This window comes from Toxotes jaculatrix, chromosome 9, assembly GCF_017976425.1.
Source record: "Toxotes jaculatrix isolate fToxJac2 chromosome 9, fToxJac2.pri, whole genome shotgun sequence".
NCBI lineage: Eukaryota > Metazoa > Chordata > Actinopteri > Toxotidae > Toxotes > Toxotes jaculatrix.
This window is the reverse complement of record NC_054402.1, coordinates 3,621,064-3,645,334: the sequence shown is the minus strand read 5'-3', so window position 1 is coordinate 3,645,334 and position 24,271 is coordinate 3,621,064. Positions and strand designations below refer to the sequence as shown.

General features: G+C 41.9%; 1 protein-coding gene across 2 annotated transcripts in view; it reads left to right on the top strand.

Annotated features, from left to right (window-relative positions):
* Positions 1 to 2,670: 2,670 nt before the first annotated feature.
* plch1 (phospholipase C, eta 1) overlaps positions 2,671 to 24,271 on the top strand; it is a 45,301-nt gene continuing 23,700 nt past the window's right edge. The window contains exons 1-5 of one of the 2 annotated variants that reach the window (XM_041046359.1): positions 2,671 to 2,777; positions 17,491 to 17,637; positions 20,385 to 20,628; positions 21,014 to 21,143; positions 23,167 to 23,337. In XM_041046359.1, coding sequence (XP_040902293.1) covers positions 2,699 to 2,777; positions 17,491 to 17,637; positions 20,385 to 20,628; positions 21,014 to 21,143; positions 23,167 to 23,337 — 771 coding nt within the window. In that variant the 5' untranslated portion in view covers positions 2,671 to 2,698. Of the gene's footprint in view, positions 2,778 to 10,706; positions 10,894 to 17,490; positions 17,638 to 20,384; positions 20,629 to 21,013; positions 21,144 to 23,166; positions 23,338 to 24,271 lie in introns of those variants that run through there. The other variant, XM_041046358.1, reaches the window with a different exon arrangement.

Below are 24,271 nucleotides of genomic sequence, written 5' to 3'. Positions count from 1 at the left end.
ATGAGAAGGCTACTAGTGTTACACGCGAGGAGGAGCAGAGTCATTTTACTAAACTGCACGACATCAACATGACACACACACATACACAAACACTGACACACACGACTGCACACCATGTTGTTTTTTTAATATTATATTGTTATTATGATAGGGGTCGTTTGACATTTATTTTCTTGCTTAGTTAAATGATTAAGGCAAAGAAATAGTCCTACACACAATCCCCCATAATACCATGTGTTTATTACTGAGCTTTTGCTGGCAGGTGAATTTTACTTCCTTATAACAGAGCCAGGCTCACTCAAGCTAACCAGCTGCTGACTGTGTAGCTTCATATCTGATGCACAGACATGAGAGTGCTATCCATCTTCTCATCTAACTCTTGGCAAGAAAAAGTAAGTGTGCGCTTTCCACAAAATGTCACTAAACTCTTCTTTCAATTTAAAAGCACTGGTTTGATAATTTTTGGCTGTCGCTGGTGAATACAAGCCCAGTATGCAAATAGCAGAAGCAATTTAATTCAGTGCACTACAACCAATAACTGACAACAGCCCGTTTCTTTCGAATTTTCAGCAGTTCTTTTAGTGTCAGTGTTATAAAAATACTAGTTACTACCAGAAATGTAAATCCAGATGCACCAGCATCACAGTCACTGCACTTTGATCATATTATTTTGCTGCCTCTCTCTGCACAGCATTTAGAAAGTTTGCTGACTTTCACACTCTGGTGACTTCTTGCCATGTGAGTTCAGTGTTTATGGTAGATTCATATAATTAAGCTGTAGCACAACGTGATGTGCCAAAGCTGCTCAAACAATGCCCCCAGTCATCTACCTCTGCTCAGCTCCTATCTCTAATTTGGACTCTGTTGTGAAATCAAACAGTAATTTAGAAACATTATTCCATAATTAAGCAGTAAGCCACAAGGGGCCATGCTCTACAGTGAGTTCAGGGCAGCTGAGGGGCCTTGCAAACATAAAGTGAAGCCGGATTTAATGGCTCTGAAGAAAATCCTCAAATTACTGTCTGTACATGTGGCTTTACAGTCTTCAACCCTTCCATACTACAAACATTTTACAATAAAACAGAAATAATGACATGAAGTCAAAGTTGTATTTGTCTCTCTATGCATCAGATTGCACTGATTATAGCGTGAGATGAAATATCTGCTCTTACAGCCCATCTTCACTTTTTCTGCTTTTCTTTGTTGCTGTTTTTCTTTGAGCACTTTCAACATAACGGTTTTCTTAATGTCTTGTAGGAAAAACAAATCTTTTCTTATCACTATTTACATTACAGTTATCCATGTTGGCTGAGTCCTGTCCCATGACGACACTGACTCATCATGAGCAAGGGAGTCTTTGTCCACATGGTCTGTCATAAACACCGCACACATCACAGGCCTCTGTGTTTTAGAGTGAGGTGGTGGCAGGGTCACAGGAAAGTACTTTCACTTCAAAGACACTTGACCTACAAGCTCTATGTGTTCGACCAGACAGTCATGTCTCCTCAGGTCAGCCGGCACCGGACGCCAATAACTGTCCCAGAGACTCTGAGTCCGTCCAGATATATCTCCTGTGTGTGTCTATATGTGTGTGTGTGTGAGAGATAGTGTGTGTTTGTAGTGGGAAGCAATAAATCGCAGGAAGACAGACAAGCAACAGGTGGGGAAACACTAAGCAGTGAAAGAGAGAGAGGGAGGGATGAAAAGTGATCAGGAGGAAGTGGTGGAAAATTGGGAATCCGGGAATAACGGTGAGGAGAAACACAAAGAAGATAAATGAGGAACACATGTTGAGTTAGAAATTCAAAGGGGACAAAATAGGTTGGCAAAGACAACAGGACAAAGAGATGGGGCCAGGCAGGATGAGTGTTTTCATGGTAGAGCTTAGTTAGCTGCAAGATGTGACTTTCATTAAATTAATTCAATTACATGTTGATTTTAATCACGGGAGCAACACAATTGTTAAAGAAATCCCAGCTGCACACCATACAGTGAGGGGTGGTTATGCTGCCGCTACCCCAAAGAGAAGAAATTTCAAAATAAAAGCAAAATGTGGCGTATGCAAAATGGCACAAACCAGTGAATCAAAGATTTTTTTGTGTATTGCTGGTGTACAGGTCTGCAAATAAACACAGATTAATTTCCAGGATAGTACATGCTCTCAGACTGCTGAGTGAATATGTATGAAGTTTGTAATTGTAATTCCTCCCAGTCTTTTGCTTACATAACTCTTAAAATGTCTTAAAGTGTCTTGCATAATTTGTCTTCCCTTTACATTATTTAAAAATAAGACCGTAATTGTGATGATTACTCAGTCGTAAAATATTAAACTCTCTCCTAACTCTAAATTTTACACCTCCTGATGTAATTAAAGTTAATCGTGCAAAGACATTTATATTTACTCTGCAAAATCTCCAACTTTTTTTGCCTCTTAGTTCCTCTATCCCCCTGTGCCGAATGGAAGCAATTTGTTTTTCCTACTCTTTCAACATACTGTGTCATTCCTGGTGTGAACCAGTTTTCTTCTGTTGAACTGCACGTTGCGCTGTTTGTCTTCGGATTTGTGAGTTGGCTCACAGCAGAAGACACAACTTGCCTTTTAGATTAATTAAATTCCAGCTAAATGTTTGGATAACGCTACTACTGAGTTCTCTTCTCCTTCATAGGTCGGCCAGTCGTTCGTCCTCCTCCTTTCACCATGAGCTCCTGGGTGGTGAACAGGAAAGGAGAGCCACAATACCGCCGGCACTTCCTCACAGACAACAGCATCTTTCATGGTAAATATCACACACACACACCAGAATTATATTGTGGACAGACTATAATACAGTACAGTCTCACACAGCTGACTGAATGTCATGGGAATGAACAGTAGAGGGAGACTCGTCTCCACCAATGTGCCTGAAATTCTCAGGCTTTCGATTTCAGACAACACAACCAACACACAGCTTTGTGACATCAGTGAAGCCTCATAACTGTGGTACACAACACCCTCTGCAAACCACTGAAAAACTGTGAAATACCAAAAAAATGTATTGCTGTATGCTTCCTTTGGGTGAATCATACACAGTAATACTCATATAGTGGGTACACACCTCTTTCCTTTTTATTTGATATTTCCATCCTCCACGATGTGCAATAGGCTGAGAGTATTTTTCTTCTGCTTGTCTATATGCATCAACTTGAGTGCCCTGCATACGTGTTTATGCCTGTATGTTATATCAGAAGCTATTTAACCTCAGCAAATAGTGATTTTTTTTTTCTTTTCATTCTGCCCAAAGCTGAATGCAGAGATGCAAAAGCATCTGTGTGATCTTGATTTATGATTTTCGAGGCGATGAGGTTGCACACTGACAGATCCGCCAGACAAATCCATGACAAATCTCTGATGCCTCTGTGGCTGTCACACCTACACCAGACAGATCACTTAAAGCCTCACCTTGACTAACTACAGCCAGAGTCCACATCCCGCCCCTGCAGACCGCGTGCTGCATACTGTGCTAGTGTGTGTACTTTCTACTTGCCAGTGAACCATGGAAATCAGGCTTAACTGCTTCAGCACTCTTCTGTGGATGATGGACTGACCTGATTGATGCAGAGAGTAAACACAAGTGTCTGTTCCCCCTTCTGTCATGCTGAGAAATAAGGATATTATTCCGTTTATGGGGTTTCACCCATTTTCTCCCATTGTAAATACAATTTTTCAACCCAAAGTTGACCTTTTTTCCCAGAATCAGAATCTGTGGTCAATTAATGTCATTAAGAAGAAAATGAATAGCCTACTGAGCATGTAATGAGAATACATTTTCATAAAGTCCCTAAAAAATGAGCTTGCACCACCGTTCCACACCTTCTAATCCTTTTCTAACAACATAACATATTCTGATACTGCAGTTATTAAGCTCAAGTCGCCATGAAGTGTTTGATGAAGGGAGCAAACTATCTGTTGTATCTTCACCAAACTTCAGATCCTGTTGATCTCTGTTTGTGTTTATTCCTTCGTGTCCCTGACAGCTTGTCCTTTCTTGTCAGCCAGAACCATTCTGAAAACACATGCCCCTCTATTCTTTCCTCAATTATTTTCCACATGACTTTGCTTCACTCTGCCTCCTTTCCCTTCCTCCCAGTTGTTTCCAATCTTCTGTGAATGACAGAGTGGCTGATGGTTTTTATTTGGACAAGGTACATAAATCAGTGTGAGAATGGGGTTTGAGGTGAGGGGGGGTTGAACTGGGTGGAAACTGTCTGTGATCAGGCAAGTGTGGATGAAGAGAGATTTACACTTAAAGGGAGCAATCACTGGAAAGCTTCAGGTAACTGCTAATACACAGCGCGTGTATGGAACACACACACACACACACACACACACACACACACACACACACACACACACACACACTGAGGGAGTTCAGACACGTCTTTTTGTTCCTCCAGACAGCACTAATCGATTTGGTAACCTCTGCCTCCGAGTGTTTGAACACAACTGCGTGTGCATGAATGTGTGTGTGTAGCTGTGTGTGTCTGAGTGTGTGCTCGGTCACTCCACTGTCTCCTGCATTCCTAAATTAAATGGCTTTAATGGGGACCAATGACCAAGACTAATCTGGGAGGTTTAGTTTGACCAAACTTTCATTAGGGAAATGACTGAACTAGAATGATCCACTCGATGCTGATCACACACGATTTGAAAGCTAAAACATAACCATTAATTCATATTTACTCAGAACTCTTGCTGTCTGTTTCTCGCTCTTTCCCTCTGTTGTGAGTCGGAGCTCCAGTATGTGCACCGCAGAGCATCCCTCATATTTCATTAAGCCTTTTCCTTGTTGTGTCTCTGAGGAAGAACTGATACATGAACTGAGAGAGACAGGGAGCGTAAAGTGGGTCATTGCAGGCATTCCTGCGCAATGGTGCCTCTTTTTTTTTCCTCCTACGGATATACTCCGACGAATAGCTGACCAAAAACAAACGGACACACCGATGTGGTGGGAGTTCAGTTTGGTGGGGAATTCAAACTGTCGCCAGACAGCTGCACCAGACCGTCGGGTAAAGCTGATGAAATATCCAAATGGCCAACTCTGCTGGTTAAGCCACTGCTCTGTGCGCTATCATTCACCCTCACTCATTCCATGCCAGTCTTAAGCTCTTGCTTATTAACAACCACTCTCTGCCGCTCCATCGAGTGTGTGAGAAATCGGCTTATCGTTTTGCCTCTGTGTTGCGCCCGGTGAGAGGAGAGGATGTGCGCGCAGAGGCTGTGGATGTGAGAGGTCTGATGGTTTTGTGAGTCTGCAGATTGCACAGAGAGGCAGGTGCCGAGGACCAGTTTGTCTCTGGGCTCCTCTTTGGACAGAGAAGTGACACTTGAGCATCATCGCGCGTCTCATGTGATCGTCCAGTCATCATGGAGAAATGGACTAATCGGGAATGTTTTGCTGATATTTCGAACCGCTACAACTAGGAAGTAAAAATGATGTCAAAAGCGCATGGAGGGACCTTATGAGGCCAGCCGCTCCAGTCCTAAATGGCAGAACTTGAAGTTTGCAGAAATCTCAGCTTGGAGAAGGGTAAGTGATCATTTTCAAGCTTCTGGTCATTGGTTTATTTCGTCTTTCTGTCTTGTCTGGAGAGGAATACTCCGTGTGGTGCACACATTCCTTTGGATTCCTACGAGCCTTGCTTGCAAACAGGCTGAAGCCCATGCGTAATTTCTCCATTGCGCTTGTTGTTGTGGAGATATTTCATCACCCAAGCTGCTACAAACACTTGAGAAAGGAATCTTAATGGAGGGTTGTCAGTTTGCATTAGGAAATCATTGTGCAATAATTACTGTTTATCGACATTATTGGTACAAAACGTCAGAATTAATTACATAACATCACTCGATTTATTTTGATGTGAATCTATAAACTGATGTCAAATTTTGTCAGTTTATGAGATTCTCTTGAAGAAGAGCAGCGGTGGAGCAGCGGGAAACTGTCCCTGGTGCTGAAAATGCCCCTTTGTACTTGTCACCAGGGGGCAGAAAAACCTCTTCATTTGTCAAGACTTGCTGTGCCCTCAGTCCATGTAGGTGTGGATGTGCCACATCCTTTACAGTCCTGCATCTTCTGTGCTGCTCACCGAAATCTAACCGTCCCTGAGCTTTTCATAGGTTTTGTCACTGCAGCGCCTTAGTGAGAAGATGCCTGAGAGACTGACAGACCACATAGCATTACCACATGCCACGGCTCAGTAACAGAGGTGGACTGGATTGTCGTTGCTAACAGCTGAAAGAGGAGACTCTTGATGTCCAGGCAGGACACGTTGAGCACCACACAATGTGACACGGCTTTGGGTCGAGCTTTGAAGGCAAAATTGAAGCCACAGCAGTCCCTGGGCTATTAGAGTGACCCTTTTGCTCTCCGCCGTACGCTGTCAAAAATATGGTGCATCCCTGGCACTTAAAAAGCACGATGTGTCAAGCTGTCAGTCTTCACCCCTGCAGCGCTCTGTGGTTTGCGTGTTTCCTTTTCTATGAGAGCGATGGGTTGTGAGGAGGAGGGCCCCTGAAAGCCTCACTGGACAAGAGGGCTACCTCTTTATCCATTTTGTCAATACTTGTGCAAAGATGAGTTGCATGGCACCATGAGCCCTTGCTGAGAGAGAGGAGAATGATGGAGAGACTAAGGTTTGGAGGAGCATGCATGGTTGCTAATCCCCTCCACATGGAGGAAATGGCTTTTCCATGTAAAATGTGTTTTTCCAACATGTGCCTCTCCTGTACTGATGATGATGAATCTCAGCACGTTCCCTCTATCTTCTAAACCCCCCCCCCCCATTCCTCGTCTCCGCCTCTTCCTTTCTGTCGCTCCAGGGCAGAGCAACAGCTAACAGACACCAGGGGAGGGAACATGTTCTCATACCTTCAGCTTCTCTCCTCTTTTTTTTTTTTTAATATACCACTTCTTGTTATTTTCAATATCCTCTCCTCTCCTGTCTTCTCCGTAGGGCTGGGAATCACACCTCAACACTTTACTGATGCCAACTGAAATGTGTCTGTTACACCCAGTATTGAAAACTGTGAAGAGTCAAAAGCTGCTATTGAATGTCTGATTCTGCCAGTTTTGGACATTTTTAGTTTTGCTATTTGTACCAAAACACAGGTAGTAAAAATTTCAAATAATACAAAGCCCAAGCCCCTCTCCTCTCCTTTTAACTGTCACATATATTATTGTGCTGCCATCTCTATTTGCTCCAAAAACACCAGAATTTGCAATTTACATAGAATTTCACGGATGACAAATTACTCGATCTGCCTGCATGTTGACTTAGCTACCAGTACATCACATTTGTTCTTGCATTTAGCACGAAGGACGACAGTTTAAAACATCAGCTTCTAAAATCTAATGGGATTATTTAGGCTATCATTGCGATAAAGCTGCAGTTGGGCAGTTTTCAAGAGCATTTCGAGTGCTCTGTATACCTGTACCCAAGTGCGAAACAGAAATCAAATTATCCATAAATACAGACTTTTATTTCACATCCATTAATCCACTCAGCAGTTAATAAGCTACCCAGTAGCTCGGTCCACTTAGTTACGTAGCCAACACTTGTAGGCCTCTCCTGTGCCCTGAAATGAAGCGCCATGCAGGCAGGCAGGCAGTTACCGTTTCTCTCTAACATTTCTTGTGAAGTAGCTGAGATCAGACAGTTTGCATGGCAGTCTGGCTCTGCTGCCAAAGATACTGTATCTCAATCTACTCACAGTCATCCAGCCTTGGGAGGAAGAAAGAGGCTTTAACATTGCAGGAACAGTCAGCATCAGTATCTACCACATGTGCACATAACACACACACACACACACACACACACACACTGGCTTCAGTTCCCTCCTTTGATGTTACTGCTGAACTCCTCTACTCGGGGAGCCCCCTGTAGCATCTTGGGTGAATGCATTATCATGCTGCAGTTGTCATGTGTTTATTTTTATTCTGGTGCCGCTCTACGCTCTGCACCCCAGGGGGACCTGGAAACACATTTGTAGCATTGGTGACTTGAGCGCTGCCTTGAGCGCTCTTAATTAGGCGAAGTGAGTGACTGTGAGATAAGAGTGTTTGTTTTCCTTCTTTTTGCTCATCATTTCTCAGTGTTTCCTAACCTTTTATGTCTCTAATAAGCCACAATACCTCAATATTTTTGGCTCCATACACACAGGCTTTGTGTTATTAGTTTGCTTTTACAGGTATTTATATTTGAATTCATCCCCCTTGGTGCACATAGTTTAGACTGCTGTAGAATCAAAGCATTGAAGCTGTAATAGTGAGGGAACTGTTATATGCAGTGTATAAGCAGGTAGCCAGGGATCAGAAAGAAAACCTAAAAACATGAAAAGAAGAGAGGAAAAGCTTGAAAACAGCACTGCTCATTTGCTCAAACATAAAATTTAGAGGTGGAAATCACAAATCCCTTTACCGATTCAAATCAGTTCAGTTCAAAGATTTGTAGTCACCAATTAAATAGCTCACTCATTTTTTCCCCCTCCTAAACAACATCTTTAATAGTAATTGTTCCTTATTTAGTCACGAATAGTTCACGTTTTAACAAAATATTAATAATTTGAAACCCATTTTATGGTACTTTAATATTATCCATTTTTTAAAAATACATTTGGGACACAGACAAAAAAGGATCAACTTATAAGAGTTTGACATTTTTGCAAATGCACCTATTTGCTTTCTTGCTGAGAGATAGCTGAGAAGATCAGTGCTGCTCTCATGTTTGCACAGTAAATATGAAGCTCTGTACAGCCAGCAGACAGTTAGCTTAGCTTAGCATAAATACCGGAGACAGGGGGAAACAGCTCTGCTCTGTCCACCTCTAAAGCTCTGTCAGTCAAACAGTAATACATTTTGGACATATGCTCTCTCTGTTAGCAGATGAGCTGTTGCAGTATGGCTTTGTGTGCAGTCTGCATGTTATCGCTGATTTCATGCAGGTTTTCACTGCGTTTCCTTCCAATAACACAAATCAGGTGGATTAGAGACTCCAGCCGTCCCACAGGTACGAATGTGAGCGTCTGTCTATCTATGTTTGTCCTGACTGACAACTGATTCAGGCTGTTTACCTGCTGTCCCCCCAGTGCATGCTGGGAAAGGCAAGGAATCAATGAAATGCCATTTTTATCATTATAGTATGATTGCTATGAGTAAATATGACCACCCAGTAGGTGATGGAGCTTTGATTTTGCCAGGGCTCGAGCTCAGCACTGTCACAAATGTGCTGGCGGCATTTGTCCCACCATGGTGCAGCCTGATTCCCCCACACATTTATCCAGAAGTCATCATCGGTCACAGAGCTGTGCGCCTGACTAATTTCATTTCATAAGCTGTTGAGTGTCCTGAGAGGAACAGTGAAACCGGGTAGAGACTGGATGACATAAGCTCAAATTCAGGAACAACGTAAGAAGAAGATATGATGGGATTACATTAGGTGCAATTTGGGGTTTATCGTCGTTGATTTACTCTGGAGCAGCGATATTAAAAATCATGATTAGTGATATTAAATAACCCGATGTGTGTGTCTGATCTGAAAACAAGGCTTTTCATGTATCTGGTGGATCTGCAGTTACATGACGTCGCTAGTATTGACCCTTGAAAGCATCAGTATGCTTTATACAAAGTGACTGTTGACACCAATGAGATTAACAGGCAGAAGCAAATCTCTGTTGCTCTGGGCTTGGCCTCTCAGATGACCCTACCTTACTGGTCTAAACACACCCCAGAGAAACAATTCGGGCTAAACTCCAGAACTGCTTATACTAAGAACTGTTGCAAACAGACACACTCAAGCCTCCGTAGGTCACCCATCAATCCATCCATCCGCCCGCACTATGGGTTTTCCATCAAAGCATCAAATCCGATTTATGGTATTTGGTTTCCCATAAAAATGGGATTGAGTGATCAAACGCATGAAAATTTCAGAACATACCGTTGAACGTGGGCGAGGAGGACTTCACCCTGCAGGGCAAAGCCTGTGCGAAACAGAGGAGCATTTAGTGCACGATGGACAGATGTGATGTGGGTGATTCCTCCCGTAGCACACACACACATACCATGTCAAGCCATTAAATCTTACTTGTGATAGTGCATTATCACGGATGTTATGTCATCATTCTCATCCCTGTATCCCACTGGCTGACTCTAATGAACTCAGCTGATACGCAGAGACACACATCTGCTGCACTGTCCAACCCTGCTCTTCATAATCACTCCACAAACTACACAACAAACAATACTGTATCTACTGAACACTGAATCCAAATCTGCGCTTCAGGGTAGCATGTTGGCAGCCACACCGTGACACAGCTGCACATATTCTGAGAGACCTGCGAACATCAGAGAGAGGTGGATGGGAAGAGCAGGAGGTGGGAGTGGGGAACAGATGACCAGCAGAAAGGTGGAAACGTGTGTCTTTTCAGAGAGAGAGGGAAGGCTGTCAGATGAAGGTGCTGCCACAGATCACAGGAGGATTTGGGATGCTCGCTTGTTGTTTGGAGTGTGGAAGCTTACCGTCTGAAGCCAGTCTGGAAGTGTCCGTCAAGTCTGACGTGAGAAAAACCAAAGGTGTTTCTTCAGAGTTTTTAGCCACAGGTGGAGCTGAATGTGTTGCATACTGGGACTGAGCTGAGGTGGACTTCTGCTGGCACTTTATTTTCTGCAAAGAGAATGGAAGACATTTGTTCCTCGCTTTTTGGTCCAGGTGCTTTATCAGCTCACAAAGTACCATCCACCTTCATTTGTGGTCCTGCTGAAAAATCTGCTGTATTAACTGTAGCGACTCTGCTGGCTCGAAATGTGTACCATATTGGTGGCACTGTGGCTGTACCACAAAAATGCAGGCTTACACAAGTTGGTAAGTCAATGTCTGTGTGTGTGTGTGTGTGTGTGTGTCTAGACACTGTAAGTCAGTGTGCCTGACTGAAGAAAACCCATTAAAAATGACAAATATACGCAGCAGTCTTCTTTCCACTGCATTTTCCACATTTACCCTAAAATCGACCCATTTTGTGCAGGTTGCCTTCCAATGATAAAATGTGTGTGTGTGTGGACAAACATATTGCATATTGAACATATTGCTTGCTGATGCTATTTATTGCACAGGAAAAGAGCAGGAGCTCATGTTTATGTATCAGAATATCCCCAGGCTGATCGAATTGCTCACTTTCTCCTACCATAACTTTGAACCTGCAGAAAGCCTGTCTTAATGAGCTGTTGCTCATTACATGCAAGAGAAGATGTGTCTTGTTTGTGCTGTTGATTTCTGTGCGTCCTTCCGCTCGTCATAGCCATAATTATGTGTAAATGTCATTCATTTTGTCCTGTGGACAGTTAGTGAACCAAAGCTGAATCACATCTTGATTAAACTTCAGCACACAAAACCAACCTTCAGGTAATGAGGGCAAACACGCGAAACAGAGCATTAAGTGAAAAATTTCTACGCCACGCCTCCATTCAGTTTTATTTAGGCTCATTCGCTGTGCTTGTTGTGCTTCATCAACACTGGCTGGGGTAGTTCGGGTGGTGGGGCCGTATGTCACATGAATAGTGCATGAAGGATCAGGCAGATGCTGCTGAATATGAATTTATGTAGTTATGAATAAATTAAAAATAAGTCTTTGGACTGTGGTCCATTCCACTCATCACCCTCTGAGCTAATCTCAACAGAGATCTCATGCAGAGCTGTTCAAGAAATGAAATATTAGCCCTAACTGATTATATACTCATAGAAACGAGGCTACAGGGATGGGTGAGACGACTCTCGTCTCGACGTCATATTGAGATTTAAAATGACAGTTAAGATTGAAAATGATGAATGAAAACTGCTAGTGATGATAATGTGACGCCAGGTGCTCTGTGTTATGTATTTGCCGTCCCGGCCTGATCTTTATTGTATGGATCTAAGTGAGGACAGGCTTTGTTCATCAGGTTATCACAGAGGTGTTTCTATCACCTAGCCTATTAAAATATGTTTGAATTGCCTGGGCCTCTGTGGCAAGACAAAGCTTTGATCTGCTCTCTCTGCTCTGTGCCGACAGAGATGATGAGTTTTCACGCGTGCACACATGCATGCACATCAACACAAATGCACACACAAAGACTCTATTTCACACAAAAGAAATGGGAGCCAAAAAGTAGGAGTCACACATAGAAAAAAAAAAGATGCTTCACACACATATATATTTTATAATTTTCATAGCTAGCTGAAAATCACATTTTATGCTTGGGTGCACTTGTCGTGTATGGCTGTCTTTGCAAGGGGAAAACATAGGTGCATAGGTGCTGTAGCCACAGATAGCAAAGCACGAGCAAATGGAGATGATTTGTAGATACATGTCAGGTGGGGACGAGAAGACACTTAGGTTTTTTTCTGATATGTCAAAAACTGAACTGTAAATTTAAATCCTCGTGCTCAGATGGTCTGAGCATTAATGCTTGAGATGGGAGTTAAGATGTGAAGGGTACTGATCATTTGCTTCCACCATTACTGGTCTTTTGAGAGCCACTAATATTAGTCTTCATCTTTGATTACGAGGCAGCTCCCTTCTCCCGGGCAGATATTAACCCTGCTACCTCTTCTCCTGGGGTCATCTGCTTTGCAATCTTCGGCTTAACTAGGTTTGTGTTTTGACTCTTAATGGTCCTTTTTGTGCTGATGGAGAGTAAAGTGTCTGCAGAAATGCCCGCAGAAAAGTCACGGAATAACAGGGACAGATGGAGGAAGCAGGAAAGAGAGGCAACAATATAAATGTCATGCTCTTTTAAGTGTAGACATGAAGAAACAGATAATGAACTGATACCGGTACATGTACAGTTCTCTGTTTCAGGAGAGTCGACTCCTATTGGCTTAAAGCAGACTCCTGTATTCCCCTTTAGCCTTTTCTTGTGAAATATATGTGACTGCCTTTCGGAAAAAAAAAAACAAAAGACACTTTTACATATTTATGACCAAGGGAACCGTGGGAGAATGGGCATGCTCTCTCCAGTGATGGCGAATAGTGCTTATTCACTTTGGGCCTGAGTTATGATGTTACACATCTGTTTCAGGCTGCATATTCCTGTAGCCTGAAACGGTGTGAGATCGAAGACCGAGAAGAACATGCCTGTTCAGCGGAGCAGAGACTGTGTACATGATCAATACCACAGTAAACCCACATTTGACAGTGACTTCCGCTGAATTCCAGCGTTAATGAAGCTGTGAATTTCAGAAGTGGCTATGTGAGATAAATTATGCAGCACGGCCTATTTTCCCATTTCTGATTAATTCTTTCTCCCGAGCCTCTGTGTGTCTTCAGTGTCCCGTTATTTTCTACTCTGAAGACTTCTCACAACACCATAAAGTACTTGCTCATACATTATGAGCAGACATGAATTTGTATTAATCCCTACAATGTGCTAAACAATCAAATAACTTCAAATAACTCAATATAGAATCTATATTACATGTAGCTTATAATCTTTATCAGTGTTGCAGCTGACTCCTGTGGGGTGCAACGAAGCCTTTAGCTTAAGATCCTGCCTCTTCAGTTCTGTGGTGTATCAGATATATTACACTGGTGGGAAACTGTAGTGCCACACAGGAAATTTAATGGGTTTTTTATCCTGATCCTGATCATCTGCACGAACCAGAGAAAACACCTTTGCTTACTTTTCATTGTTTATATCATCAGAAGTGCAACAGGCTGTGTTGCAAATTGTGACCTTTTGTTATTGCATGGAGTTTTAAAGCTGCACTAATCAGTATTTGGAAAAAATAAAAAGGCATCCACTGTACTCTGCACGTTCAGCACCAAACTGCACAAGTTAATGACTAGCTGGTGAAAATGTTGCGCCATTTAATGTTTAAAGAACCAGATATTTCCCCCTGAGGTTGATGGAGACCAAACACAGAGCTAAAAAAGAATGAATATTGTACTTACATTCATCAGGTGGACAGACACACAACTCCAAATGCACGCCAATGTTGCTCCCTGTCTGCTGGACATCTAAACAGAAAAAAAAAAAAAAATACTGATACAGTTTGCTAAAATGTGGTTCAGAAAAAACAAACAGTTAATTTTTATTCACAACTGCTTTGTTTTCCTTGCAAACAGTGGCTCTGTGGACCTCTTGTCATGTCAGATGTTCGTATCCATAATCCCTTTTTACTTTACATAAATTCAAGCATAGAAGCCGTGCAACATAAAAGGTGACCTTTGCAGTCCATTATACTTAGATAAAACCTAATCTTACCAGACATATTTATCACTCACTGTTCAGAATATACATATCCCTATTCCTGAATCGCCCGGAAACAGCAAGAAATAGCAGTTACCAGGAACCCAGCTATTTGGGTGCCGCTATGAGCGGATGTGTCTCAGGATGCCCAGGTGGGGACCTGTCTCAGTAAACCAATAGTGAAGTCAGTTAGATTGAATATATAGGAATCAGAACCCAAGTTCACTGTTTTATTTATGTAGCTGCTTGTTTCTCTCCTCACGCACTCCATTGTGTTATCAACCGTTAAAGACCGTTCTGTGCATTCAGGGCTTGGATTCATGTGCTTATGTGTGTGTGTGTGTGTGTGTGTGTGTATAATGCAGCCCCTAGAGTGAGCATCTACAACTTGAATCTGTGTCATTGCTAAGCCTCTCCTCAGGACAGAGACTGTTAACAAGTACTCTACTAAGCATGGCTTCTGTTAAGTATGCTTAAATATGTGTTTTGCATGCGTGAGAGATTTGACTTTAGTTGTCTTTGAAGATGATCACCCATGTCATCTCAGGATATGCATTTTTAGAATTTGTGTGCAAATGTCTGTGTGTGCTTCTGTGCATCCTTATAAGGATGGAAAAATCACAACATGTTCTGCAGCTTTAGAACATTTTGTATTTTCAAATTTTTTCCGAGGGGCTAATAGACTGTTACAGTTTGTAGTGTTAGACTCTGAGGACTTTGAGCCATTAGATTCGCTCGCCAGATTTTCCGTGCTTGTTTTCTAACATGGTTTTCAGTTTCAGACGACGAACTCTAGGAAAAGTCCTGGAGGTTCCGATCCAACATTTCACAGTTATTGAGGCCGCTGTGCTCCTGGGAACACTCAAAGCTTTAGAAAGAGTTTCATACCTTTGCTCTGATCTGTGCTTCGCCATAGTTTTATCGTACAGGTCTAGTTGTGACGTGACAGATTATTATGATTTAGCATCAAGAATTTAAGGATTCGCACGTCTCCTTGTATGAGGAGAGTCTGTCCTTCAGCCTGAAGGACTTGGCTCCAATTGCTGTGTTGATAAGCATTCAACCAATTGAAGTGCCCTCAAATAAGTCTCTGACCTCTTAGCAGATCCAGAGAAGAGGCTGTTGCTTTAGTATACAGTATGCTCACTCTCACAGTGAATGTTGCCCATTGTGACTGGCAAAAATTTTATCAGAGAAATGATGTATATGCAAAGATTTTTACCAGGCTTAGATTAACATATTGTTCTCTGTGTGTGGCCAGATAACTAAATACTTCACAGTCAGGGTTGTAAAGAACGAATTCTTTCTCTTCTTAAGCTGTGTATTTACTGTAAAGACAAAATATGAGCTATAGTGATGCATGGAAACGTAGACATATTGCATGCAAACCTGAAAGCACATGCTACATGCACACACACACTCCTACACACACAGGCATGCATGCACACACTCCACTAATGAGGATGGAAATCTCGCTGTCTCTCTGCTGTCATCCCCGTCTGTATCCCTGCCACCAGCTGTCACCAAAAGTAAGAAGTTTGAAGTTTTGTCTTTTATCCTTTTCCGATGCTGGACAGTGCCAGGCAGTCAAGGAATCAAACACAAAGTCATTTCTCACCATTATTTCAGTCCCTCTGTTCTTCTCTTCAGAACGCTCTGCCATTATTTTCCCTCTCCACCCATTCTCCTGCTCATTTCAAGTGTCTTTAATTGAACGTTTACCAACGTAGCAGATGACTGCCAGAAACTGAAGAAACTGAGTTTTCTCTTGTGAGCATATGATGCACATACATATTGTATACTGCAGCACAACAATGCGCTGCACTGGCAGAGAGTGAACTGCCATCAGTGTGTGGGTGTGTCGGCGCTGATGCTTATGGGGCAGAGACATGTATAAATGCCACAGTATTTAAAATAACCACCCTGCCGCAGCAATCATTACCACCACCTTGCTACCTAACATTCAGCCCAGCCCGTTTAAAGGGCGAATTCAGCCAAATTACAAAAACAGAATGAAACAAAACAAAATAAACATAAAAAAACATATTTTTTCTCCCTTTCCTCTGGTGGCATTGTTATCCTGGAAGGGACCGCTCCCTTCAGGATAGAAAATTTTCATCATAGGATAAAGGTGAATGATGATTTGCAACGACCCTTTCCTCTAAGGGGACAAGTGGACCCAAACCATGCCAGCACACACACAGACACAGACACACACACAGCATAACAGAGCCACTGGACTGTACTGTTCTCGGTGTACGCCACACATGCACTCACCCTCTTGTCGAGAATGTGGTGAAGGATGACTCATCTGACCATATCACTTTTTCGACATGTAGACCAGTGTCTGTTTTTTTTTAACCACTGAACTCTCAAATATGCATTCATCTTTGTAATCAGGGGTTTATGCACTGCAGCCCCACAATAATATTCCTCTCTGTGAAATCTCTCTGATCACATCATGGTTTGACATTATCAGTCACCTGAGGAAGAGTTGCTCTTCGGTATCTCCTTACACATCACACTAATGCACAAGCATCACAGACGTAATGTGTGCACCGCCAACCACAATGCCCGACCCTATACACTGACCTCTCTCCCATAGATTCAAATGCAGATCTCACCGGAGTCACTGTTCCTATCGAAACACCAGCCAGTGCACCTGTGTGGAAGCATCTGCATTTATTATGTTTCTCCACTAATTAATGAAATAGTTTTTCCTTTAATCTGTCAGCTGTCTGTACGTTTTTACTTTAATAATTCGGGTGAACTTTTAATCTTCACCGCAAGTTACAAATTTTTTGTTATATTCTGGACATTGATGAAGCAGCCCAGTCGTAGTTTCCACCTGCCTCAGCATGATGCCTCAGCACGATGGAGAACTGTTCTTCCCACAGAGCCGACAGGTCCTCTGTGAAACCTAGCACAGAGAGACACACATTAGCTGTCTCTCGTCCTACTCTCTCTGTGAGATGTCTCTTTTTCTCTTCTGAGCTGCTTTCAGGAGCAGGTCAGTGTACAACTGAAAAGCAGCCCTGTGTGTTCACACAGTAGCATCACTGTTGCAGTTTGGACTGTGACCCACATCAGCTGCTTCCTGCTCCGCTAATTGTGCGACTCTGTGACACTTTGCCTTACCTCTTCCTGAGAAAAGACAAATAAAGACAAACACCTGTTCCCTTTGTGTCTTAATATAGTGCTCGGCTGACCCCAGTGTTTGTGTTTTTATCTGCAGTGGAGCGATGCATGAGTGTGATGCAGTCCGGGACGCAGATGGTAAAGCTGAAGGCAGGATCCAAAGGGCTAGTGAGACTCTTTTTCCTGGATGAGCATCGCTCCTGCATCCGCTGGAAGCCCTCACGCAAGAGTGAGAAGGCCAAGAGTGAGTATGCATGCACAGATATACACTTGCACACACATACATAGACTGGACTACACTGTTGTTAATACAAGGTATTGACTATATTCTTTTAAACATCTCGGTTTCACAAATATTCTGAAAATCATTAGCAGTAGAGTGGTCAAAAGGCACAACTACATAAAAAGTAACACTGAGGTGAGTAAGTGAAAACTACATATAGTGTATGCAGTGTATATCAGTGGCTATAAATGTGGTAGGCTAATGTAGTAGTGGGTTTTAATAAAACACTAGTACTTTTGTAAAGTAGCAAAAATCTTTCAGCATTTTTAAAACCCTCTGTGCACATCCTACCCACCACAGGAGGATTGGTTTTTATGCTCTGGGTGTTGATAACAGGCAGGAACTGAACCAGACTCGGCACCACTGGCACTTTACTGTGTCAAACGAACTCATCCTCAGAACTTGAGGTCAGAGTCAGAACAAGAGGTCAGAGATACTCGATCTCCATTTCTAAGAGTCCTAAAGTCATTCATCTGGGTATTGTACTTCAAAATTCACTAAAGATTGATCCCACAACCTCAAACAGTCTTCTAACACACTGAGCCATTTGGTCAGACGCAGTGTTTCTCAGAGCATCTGAGTCTTTAGATGTTGAGCCTAATATTGGCTGAAACCACATCCTCAAAATGTCCAAGTGCTCCTTTAACAGCCTGAGCTACTTTTAATCAGATACATGATGAATATTTGTTAGAGCCTTGCTTAAGGAGTTAGACTTAAAAATTCAGTACAATGTCTGAGGATCGTACACAGCAGTCCTTTAACACTGTGAGATATTTGAGCACTGAGCATTACTGTGATTGATCCTTTGCCCTGAAATGTCCTATGACTCCCTAAGCCATTTGATCAGGAACATTTAAACAGTTTTTCTTAAACCTTTTGGTGTCAGTCCTTTGGAAGTCTGACTTCAAAATGTGTTAAGTTGCCTGAGGACTGAACCCACAACCTCAAAAATCTTAAAACATTCCTCAAACACCCTGAGCCATTTGGTCAGTTACTGACTGGATGATTTAGAGCCTTTGAGTCTTCACTCTGGGTGTTAGACTGCAAAGTTCCCTGAGGGTCATAAAGATCAAACCTCGAAACTTAAAGAAGTGCTCTAACATGCAGATCTATGTAGTTAAGAACAGTTTCAATATTTTTCTTAGAGGTTTTTTTTTACTCTTACCCTTTGGGTGCTGTCCAAGTAACAGCACAATTGAGAAATTTTGAGGTTGTAGGTTTGTATTGGCTTTGGAGGCCCAAAATAAGACAGGAGTAAAACAATTACTCTGATGTTTTGAGGTTTCGGGTTTGAGCCTCAGATTCTGCATTGAATTTTAAAGTCCAGTCGACAAAGAACACATTCGAAGGCTGTAGAAAATAAGAGTAAAATGTCTGATGAAATAGTTCACGGCGTTAGAGGACTGCTTGGTGTATTTGTGGCTGTGAGTTCAAGCTTTATGAGGCTGCGTGGATTTGGAAATCCAACACCCAAAGCGAAGATTGAATAGTGCTCAGAAGAAGCACAGAGACTTGGTGGTGTGGTGGGGCTCTTTGTGACCGTGAGGCACCAGTGGTGCAGTGTCTGATCTGAGTCCTGCTCATTGCTGTTACATGGAGCATGCAGGCCCCTGACCTCCAAAGAGACAGAAGCAGGGGGTTTGCTGTGGAAACCCATGAGTGGCTAACATTCTGCTGCACCGTGGAGCGGAAGCACACACACCTCCAGCTGCTTAGATCTTTCTATGAATATGTGCTTTGAGTGTGTGTGTGTGTGTGTGTGTTTGTGCTATCTGTCTGAGCAGGGTCAGAATGAAGCTGCCTTAATGTTACTTTCAGTCATAGTAGAATTTCAGAGATGAGATTATGTAAAGGGATGAGAGAACTGAGCGTAATGGGAAAATGGACATGGATAATTTTGGAATGGATTATGACAAAATACATTTTTTTGGTGGGTAAGAAGATAATTAATCGAATAAAGTCTTCATTAACTCTTTAATCAGTCGACTGAACAGGTTAACAGGTTAATTGTTCAGAGGACAATACATTAGTGCACAGACGAGAGTCATTACTGAACTGTTTTAGACGATCACACCTGAGAGAGATACTGTAAGCAGAGGAGGAGTGAGTTTAAGAGACAGATGAAGCATATGTGTAAATGTGTAAAACAGAACAAAACGAACCGCAGGCTGTTTCTCTCTCCTAACACAGACACAGAATCAAACATAGCTGAGTTTATACTCAATCTCATTAGACCATGATACACTCTGAAGCCCACAGGAATTGCCCTCTCTGTGTATTTTTACACGACACAGAAATGCACAGAGACTTAGGAGATTGCATAACGCTGGTCATGGCTTATAGCTGATCATGGTTTTATCTGTCAAAAAGGAATAAAGACTTTTTATGTTGTTGTTTTTTTAATTTTTCAAAATTCCAACTTACACTTGATCACTGAATCTGTCTGCCCCCTTCCTCTGTTTCTGTTAGCAATAACAATGGAGGTGTATAGCTTAGAGGAATAGGCTCTAGCTATGGTTTCTTAAAGGCATTTCTTACTAATAAGAAAACAACAGAATTTCAGCAGTCATACACTTATAGGTTGCGATTCAATTCTAAGGAAGAAACCATTAATGCTTGCCTCAAGTGTATTTTATTTTTAGGCCTTTTAACGAATAATCAAACTGGTCTTTTGTCTTCCTTTACATCCAACTTCCTGTTTCCACCAGTCACCATTGACTCGCTGTACAAAGTAACAGAGGGCGGTCAATCGGACATATTCCATCGGCATGCAGACGGCAGCTTCGACCCGGCCTGCTGTTTCACAGTGTACCACGGAAACCATATGGAGTCCCTCGACCTAGTGACGTCCAATGCAGAGGAAGCCAGAACCTGGATAACTGGCCTTCGCTACCTGATGGCCGGGATCAGTGACGAGGACTCGCTGGCCAAGCGGCAGCGTACGCACAACCAATATCCTTTAAGGAAAGAGCTACGTCCAAATCACTGTTGTTAGCTGAAACTCTGTGTCTTGGCGGGAGCACAGCAATTTTCTAGGACAGAAAACGATTTTGTGTTGATGTAACGTTGTTTGAGAGGGAATACACTAAAGTTTTCAAAAGAAAATCGTTCTCCAGAAAAGAAAAACACTGCTGTCGGAACAAATATGCAGTACTACTAGAGCTGGCAAGTGACATATACATTTATATATGTTTTATTTAGTTTCATCCACCTTGAACCCAGTGTTCATGGTCAGACACATCTTGGTGACTTGGACTCAGAGGTGTAAAAGAGTGAGAGCACAAATGAGTATATGCACTATATGTACCTAGATTTCCTTAATGTGTGCGTCTGTGACGTGGATGAAGCAGACGTTTGAGGAGGCTGATAAGAACGGAGACGGTCTCCTGAACATCGAAGAGATCTACCAACTTCTCCACAAGCTGAATGTCAATCTGCCGCGCAGGAAGGTCAAGCAAATGTTTCAGGTCAGAATCAGAAGCCATTTCATTTGATTTACTGTAAAAATCCTGGCCAGGACTTAATAAGTAACAGTCCCTACAGACTTGAAGTAATAGTGTGGGGTGCTGCTTGAAAAGGTTAATTGAAACTGATTTTACATCTCACTCATACAATAAATTGCTCTTAGATTCATTTTCACACATAGATTTCACCATATGTGTGAATAGAAACTCACTCCCAACACTTTTACAGACATATTTCAAACCCTCGAATAAAAAAAGGAGGTTTTTATCCATTTGAACACATAAAAATTCCTTTTGGATAAATATTTGAAATCACTGATGCCACATTACTGTTGCATTTTTTATTTTTATGTGCATATTTCTCGCACATATAAATATATGTGCGAGAAATATTTAATATGTTCATAAGCGAAAGAGAAACATCTCTCGAAAAAGGATGAAGTAGTTTAAGGAGAGGGCTGCTTCAATTTTTAAAACTGAAGTCACATTGAGTAACGTCAGAAATCCACACTTAGCTTTTCTAAGGTGAGTTACAGTGTAACACAGAATGCAGAATTTAATTTTGATAGTTGCTTATTTAGTAGGGAAATATTTGATGCTGGATGTAGGAAATATCGCTCATAGTAAGAAGCTGAGAAAATAGGTTTTCAGTTGGGTCTTGTGACATCTGACTGACAACAGCAAATCCTTATTTCTACTCAGAGTGATCTTAAAACTTGGAATTGAAATTATTACGCTTTATGCATTTTTTTAATGAAATTTGCTGATATGATAAAAATATCCAAAGCGTCCCCCTAAAGCCTCTGCTCCATCGCCAGTAATTCAGTCGATATAGTGACTATGAAAGTTTTTATCTGTTCACAATGGACTACAGTGTAATTTCACACTTCAATCTGAGTTTAGATCAGATAGAAAATTTCAATAATTTATCCCTTTCCAGTTAAATATTGGTAGACAGCTGCGTTGCCACCTTAACAGCTTGTTTAAAATACCCTGAATCAGTTTGCTTTCTGTCCATGCATTTCTGATGAAGTCCATCACCGTGATTTATCCTGCTCCTTGTATGTGGATTCTGTCTGTGATCGAGTCCCCCAGTGCCCACAGAGAGCTCATTATGGGAATGTGATGGAGGCATTAGCTGGTATTATTAGATTTGGTGTGGAGTCGAATGGGCCCCCGTGAGATCCAGGTAATATGGGATGCTGAATCCCAGCGAGCAGACGGAGTGAAGTGGCAGGGTAGAATGAGCAGTGAGCCACATGTAGTGACATATGAGGTTAGGAAAAGGAAAAATAGCTTGGAGAGGTAACGTGTTTGTGCCATAAAAACTGGTACACGGTGTGTGCTTGCTGGTGTGAATTTGTGTTTGAAAGGGAGAGAAACACCTGAAGAAAACAAAGACGGGACAGTTTCAGCTGCACATGTGCACAGCTGTTCCCTCTGTGTTCCCTTGTGTTCACCTTTACAGCTGACAAATCAATACGTATGGTGTCAGGGTCAATCCTCGCTAATCACTTACAGTAAAAATACATTTTCTACCATATATTAGAGCCTGATAATCAGACTGAATTACCATGATGTTTCACTTGAGTCATGTTAGCTGATTTCTGTTTTGCTTTGCCCTAACCAGTAAGTATCAAACAACACATCCATCCCGATGCACGGAAGCTGCAGCAGTTTTTCACTTTTCTCAAAACTACTTTGACTTAACAGCTGTTTTTTTCTATAAGCTGACTCACAACTACTTGTTCAAACTGCGTTGATCTCATCCACGCTTGTTGCCACTACATCCATGAATGTAGCTAGACCTGAAATACACTTTTTTTTTTTTTTTTTGATTTGCGATTTTCATTAGTATTTTAAGCCACCTCAAACATCTGTTTGTTGTTTCACATGAGAATCAAATACATAAAATCACACTGCAGGTCATGGGTTTCTGTAGAGTTTCACTAAGTCTGTTTTTGTAGTTTTGGATAAACCATTAAAATAGAATAACTTGTAATGTATGACTTCCTTACCCTCACAGGAAGCAGACACGGACGACCAGCAGGGCACGCTGACCTACGAGGAGTTCTCGGTCTTCTACAAGATGATGTCTCTGAGGCGGGACCTGTTCCTGCTGATGATGGCGTACAGCGACAGGAAGGACCACCTGACAGCGGAGGAGCTGGCCAACTTCCTGCGCAATGAGCAGAAGGTGAGAGGTCACACTGGCCTTGGGTTATAAGCAGTAAAACGCTCAGGCAGTGATGTTAAAACAGTCTGAGATCCAGCCACAGAAAAGAGATATTTCACTTCACCCTCTCCTTAGTCTAACTCCTTCTGTTTCAGCTGTCTGCCCAGAGGAATCTGCTCCACTAAGCCAATCTATCATGCCTAAAATTGGTTTGTCTCATGGGAGTCCTCTTCTTGTTCTTTACAGTTTTTCTTTGCTCTTTTTTTTCCTCTCCGTATTTTCCTTTCTGTTTCTGACACTCTCTCTTCTCTCTTACATTGCAACCATGTCATTTTTCATTACGCTGAGTTTCTTGCCCCCAGCCTGCGATACTCCGCATTAATACTGTTCACTGTCTGAGAGGCTCATTTGACATGGCTGACAATTAATTTAATAGCAAGACAAATTTATTGTAAAAAAGCATTTTAACTGGGATTAATTCATTTAGCATTTTAACTGGGATTAATTCATTTAGCATTTTAACTGGGATTAATTCATTTCATACATTTACTGTATTTCAAGGGGTCTAAACAATAACTATTTTCTCATCTCAACTACTGTAAATCATGCTGTAAGAAGGTAAGTAAGACTGCTTAGAACCCAAGTAGGCCACTTTATAAACAAGCTTTAAAAGTCAGGGACAGGAAACCACAACATTCCCACCACTGTAAGTAAATAGGACATTTTTTAATTTTAAGAAAAGAGAAAAGAAAACATCTGGAGCCACAAAACCCTTTTGACATTATTATTATTATTCTTTTTTTACCTTTATGCTATGTATAAAAAACTATAGTGTGCTGCAGTTATGAAATCAATGAACTGATACAGAGAACACGAAGTTTCATTTCTGCACGTAACAAAAACATTTCGAACTCCGAAAAAAAAAGACGCTTGGTTTCTGCTAACTTTCACATAA